Below are 5,361 nucleotides of genomic sequence, written 5' to 3'. Positions count from 1 at the left end.
TGGCCCAAATCTCAGAAATTCCAGGTCCCAGCCTCCTCGTGTCAGTTCGGGTACAAAACCCGCGAACTTTCACCCTCCACCTGATCTTTCCCGGCCCTCATCTCGTGGCTTCTTCCGGGATTGTCGCGGTTAGCGACACAGGCTGGGAAGTCCAGAACTGCGCATCGATGCAGGCTAGAAATCGAGAAAAGAGTCGGCCTTTAATGCCAGGGCCAAAAGAATTCAGGGCTGCGCAAATCTCCACTTAAATGAAGGAAAAAAGACCATGCTGTTGTTGAGACCTCCTGGAGGCTGCGGGGTGCTAGGGGAAAGGCTGCCCCCGGGATGGAGTGGTGCGGGGTCCTACCGCCTGGGAGAGAGCAATTGTCCTTCAGGCCTAGAGCGAGAGCTACGCGCGCGGCCTCCCGCGGATCGCCAGAAGGCTCTTGAGATCTGGAGGGCGCTGGGTCCGAGCCCCTGGGAGCAGCAGGTCCAAATCCCTTTCCCGTCTGCGCCCTGTGTTACCTCTTGAAGAGGAATGGGTTCTGGTGGGCGGACCTGGCCACAAGAGACAATATGGAATGCGCCCCTCTTGAGTCACTGAAATCACCACACCATTCCAGAGGAGTGGATGGCTATTAAACATTGTCAAGATCCCCTGAGAGCAGAATTGGGGACTCTTGTCAGAAATGGGGCACGTGGGAGTCGGCTGCACGACAAACCGCCTTGGCCCCTCCTCGCCAGGAGCCTGCACCACGCTGGACGCGCATCTCGACGCTTTCACCGAGCTGGGATACTGACTCCACTTTTCGGGGGTGGGGGGACTCTGCCCAGGGCGGGGGGCGGTACAGCCACACCCTGAGCACCTCGTCATGATTAGCTTTTATCCTCTTATTAGTAATGGTGGTGGAGGTGGTAGTAAAACTACAGCTAGCGCTAGTCCTAACATGACACTAATGAAGTTGAAATTTGAACTGACTTCCCCATCATTCCCAAAGCCGGGGGAGGGAGGGGTCTTCAAGGAGCCCAGAGCGAGTGGAAGGTCCCAGGCCCAGCTGGGGTTGGAAAGTGTGTGTTTATGGGGAGGAGGGGGAGGCCCGGAGGGGGTGAAGGCGGGCCGCTGGCAGAGGACCGGAGGAGGAGGTAGGTTTTCAGGGCGGGAAGGGGGGCGCCGGGGCGCAGTGACGGGAACCAATGAGCTGCCAACTCGCGCGTCTCCGGCGTGACTGCCGAGATTGACGTGGAGGACACGTCAAATTGATTCCCGCACGCTGCAGCCTCCCGGTCAGACGAATTTCTCCTAATCGGATGAAGTTCACCCTGGGCCTGGGGTCGCGGGCGTGGAGAGTGTCTTGGCAGCTGACGGCGGCGGCGGCGGCAGGCCCTGGGGCGGGCGGCGGCGCTCTCGGCAGCGGCGCACGGCGGGTCGGTTGGGGGGGTCCTTATACCCGGGTGCAAAAAACGCTTCCATACCCTGCGCTGCTTTTTTAAAAAGTAAATTTAAAAAGAAAACTAAGAGACTCGGTTTGTTTGATTTCGATTTAGAACCACACGACTCACGGCACAGTGCGCTTTAAAACATCACAGAAACGCCGGGCCAAAGCCGAGCCAGTACGCGCGCCAGAGTGAAAGCGGACTCAGCAGGCCTGCGGCGCGGTCGTCGGAAGAAGACCCAGGATCGCGGTCCTGCGGTCCCCGCGGGCTGCTGGTGGGGTGCCAGCCTTCGTCGTTAGGCCCAGGCTCGGCCCAGAGCCCTCCGGGAATGCCGCCCGTCTTTTCTGTCCTCCGTTCCTTCTCAGCAGAACCGAAACGCGCACCCGCAGGACCGCAGTAGGACCATCATCTGCTTGTTTAGGTTTCTCCGAGAGGCCTTGAAATGCGTGGGCCCCGGGAACACCCCGGCCTGTTGCACGTTTCGTTTTGCACCAAAAACTCCCTGAAACAGTCCCACCCAAAATCAAAGTGACACGGGAGAGACGAAGCAGGAATGACTGTCGCTCCAAAGACGGCCTTGTCACCGAGCCCTTGGCTGTCGGGTGCTGGGTTCACGGCTCAGGCAGAGAACGGTCAGAGAGTACTCACCAGCAACCCTCCCTGCCGCCAGCCCCCCCAGAACGGCAGGCACCTCTTTCGTGCCTCCTCGGGCCGATGAGGTGGGTTATGTCGCTGCGCCTCATTTCCCTCTCCTCCGCTTTCCCTAAGTGACCCGGTCCTGGGTCCCTGACAAGCTGCATTTCCAGCATGTCCCCAGACTTCGGGGGGTGAGTCCCGGGATGGGGGGGGGCGACGTCCCAGATAGACACACCAAAAGTCGCGAAGGGGCACGGAGGGCTAGAACTCGGGGTGACACCCTCCGCGGTCCCTACGCCCTCACCCAGGACCCGGAGCCGGACCCAGGCGACTTGCCCTTGGACCCCGAGCTGTTTGGAGGCCCCCGAGTCACTTTCGGAGGCGCGCCTCATGCAGTGCTTCGCCCCGCGTGGCCAACCTTGGCTAACCCGCCTGTGTTTTCTCCCCTCCCGCTCACTCTCGCTGGGCGCGTCCGCAGAGCAGACGTACGGCGAGGTGAACCAGCTGGGCGGCGTGTTTGTCAACGGCCGCCCGCTGCCCAACGCCATCCGCTTGCGCATTGTGGAGCTGGCGCAGCTGGGCATCCGACCCTGTGACATCAGTCGGCAGCTTCGCGTATCCCACGGCTGCGTTAGCAAGATCCTGGCGCGCTACAACGAGACAGGCTCCATCCTGCCCGGGGCCATCGGGGGCAGCAAACCCCGCGTCACCACCCCGAACGTGGTCAAGCACATCCGGGACTACAAGCAGGGAGACCCTGGCATCTTTGCCTGGGAGATCCGCGACCGGCTGCTGGCCGACGGCGTCTGCGACAAGTACAATGTGCCCTCCGTGAGTTCCATCAGTCGCATCCTGCGCAACAAGATTGGCAACCTGGCGCAGCCCGGGCCATACGAGGCAAGTAAGCAGCCACCGCCGCAGCCTGCGTTGCCCTACAACCACATCTACCAGTACCCCTACCCCAGCCCTGTGTCGCCCTCGGGCGCCAAGATGGGCAGCCACCCCGGGGTCCCGGGCACAGCGGGCCACGTCAGCATCCCCCGTTCATGGCCCTCGGCACACTCGGTCAGCAACATCCTGGGCATCCGGACGTTCATGGAGCAAACAGGTCAGTCTTGGCGACCTTCTGTCATTAAGGGACAGAATTGGGGGCGGGCGGGCGGGCATGCGGGTAAAGGGTCACACTCTCCCTGGTCCTGAGGCTGGTTCTGTCTCAGGGGAGGCCAGGGCTGGCCGGGGAGGCCTGGGGTCCTGGGCCTTCTGTGTGAGTCCTCGGACATCTTGAACTTTTTATGACAAATATGGAAAATATTTCTCAAATTGAAGAGCAATGGCCGACCACAAATTCGGAGGCCTGAAATTGCGTTTTATACTTGCAAAAAGTATGCAAACCCCTACTACTAAATCTAAGCCAAATCACCCAAGCGATTCTGCGACCCTTTCTTTTGCTTTCAGGATCCCTCGCCATTCCCCAGAGGTTCTGTCAGGCCCAGGGGTTCTTTGGAGTAAAAGGGAGAGAGGCCGTGTGGCCCGTCTAGAACGACTTAGATCTCCAGAAGGCCCCATGGCCTTGCGGGTGCTGGAGTTGGGATCGCCGGTGATGTCCCCGGACTGCAGTTGCCCTCACTAGGATTTGTCCTGCAATTAAGACTTAGCAAACTGTTGGTCACCTCTTGGAGGGAGAAGAATTGGGGGAAGGAGGGTGGTTGGGGCAGTTTGGGTGCTCGGCTGGGGAAGGACTTATGTGAGCCCAAACCGGGTCTGGAGTCTCTTTTCACTGTCCCCTGCCACCAGCAGCCAGCAGGGGGATGGTCTACTCTTAAATGAACAGACTCAGGAGCAGGGCAAGAAGCAAAATTCATGGTAACCCAGAAGAAAGGAGAGGCAGCCAGAAAGAAACTGAATGCTTAGCTCCAGCGACAGTGGGCACACCTCCAGGGCTGTGCGCACACTGTTTCTCCTGGTGGCTGTAACCCAGTCTGGGCCACCTGCTGGGGCCAAAGTTTCCCATAGAACAATGGTGAGCAGCTGGTTGGGAGATGACCCCACCAGACCTGCACTCAGATCTGGAGCTTTTCCTGGGTTTCACAGGCACGCACCCGTCCGAGGAGGAGCTGTGTGCCTGGGACATACGTTGGTCGTGGGGTTGACGCCTCTTTTGGGAGGCTGGGGTTGTCTCTGGAGATAGTTCAGGATAGAAGCATCTTGCATCCTCCAGACTCTTGTTGAGACAGTGAGAAATCCATGCAATTTTTTATGAGGCTGCTGTGAGTTTGAACTTGGACCTTTCCGGATGCTGCCTCTGGACAGTGGAGTGACAGCCTTGGCCGAGGGCGTCCAGCTCCTGTCCCACAGGCCGCCTGCTCAACGGACACCTCCCATTTTGTGGGAAGCGGGTTGAGAGCTGGGAAGAGGGAGGAGCCGGCCCCACTGACGTTCTTCCCTTGTCCCCACTAGGAGTGGAAGCAAAATCCCGGGGCCTCACAGTCCCTCGCCTCCGATGGGTCTGCAAGCATTTGACCACCTCTGGGTGTTAGGGGGACCCCAGGGCGCGCCTCGGGTACCAGCCGGGTGGTTGCAGGCACAGGTGTAAACGACTGGGCGGGAAGACTACACAGTGTACCCTGCCCAAACTCGAAGTCACCTTCTAATCCGTTCTGTGTCCCCCGCAGGGGCCCTGGCGGGGAGCGAAGGCGCCGCCTATTCCCCCAAGATGGAAGACTGGGCGGGCGTGAACCGCACGGCCTTCCCCGCCACCCCAGCAGTGAATGGGCTCGAGAAGCCTTCTTTGGAGGCGGACATTAAATACACTCAGGTAATCAGGAGGTAGGGGAGGGAGGTGACCTTAACTAGGGGAGCGAAAGCGTTGGGAGAGGGCTGGGGTGAAGAAAAAGAGGGAGAAAGAGAAAACTCTCCCAGGCAGCGGATGTTGTGTCTGGTCGCCCGGCTAGCGAGGGACCTCGAGTGGCAAATTTCTCTCCACGCTTCAAGCGCACTAGTTCGGGGGTGGCTGGCTTTCTAGGCGACTGGCTTGCCGTTTGCCAAGATGCTTTTGCTAAAAAAGCTGGAACCCCTAATCCCTTTCTCTAAATCCTGATGGTGCATACCATGGCCCCTTCATCTTTTATTATTATTTATAACAATTTCAGTGGATTAAAAAAAAAAAAAAGACACTTTGCCAGAGTACTTACTAGGAAAATTAGAGGCCAGGCCTCGCGTGGGGGTAATTGACGGGGACAGCCGGGGAAATGAGGAGCCCGCGCCGCAGCCATCGCAGGTGCTGGAGAAGACGGGGGGCTCTGTCGTTGATGC

General features: G+C 59.1%; 1 protein-coding gene across 1 annotated transcript; it reads left to right on the top strand.

The window, feature by feature from the left end:
• Positions 1 to 1,287: 1,287 nt before the first annotated feature.
• On the top strand, positions 1,288 to 4,864 carry PAX1 (paired box 1; the record flags this gene model as incomplete). The annotated part of the gene is given in 6 exon segments (XM_008594119.1): positions 1,288 to 1,404; positions 1,779 to 1,859; positions 2,275 to 2,437; positions 2,440 to 2,492; positions 2,494 to 3,157; positions 4,722 to 4,864. Coding segments are annotated over 6 exon segments (1,221 nt in total), but the record flags the coding sequence as incomplete, so codon positions are not given.
• Positions 4,865 to 5,361: the final 497 nt, after the last annotated feature.

Source organism: Galeopterus variegatus, unplaced genomic scaffold (genome assembly GCF_000696425.1).
Source record: "Galeopterus variegatus unplaced genomic scaffold, G_variegatus-3.0.2 Scaffold10179, whole genome shotgun sequence".
NCBI lineage: Eukaryota > Metazoa > Chordata > Mammalia > Dermoptera > Cynocephalidae > Galeopterus > Galeopterus variegatus.
Note: the sequence above shows the minus strand (reverse complement) of the source record. Positions and strands in the feature narration are given on the sequence as shown.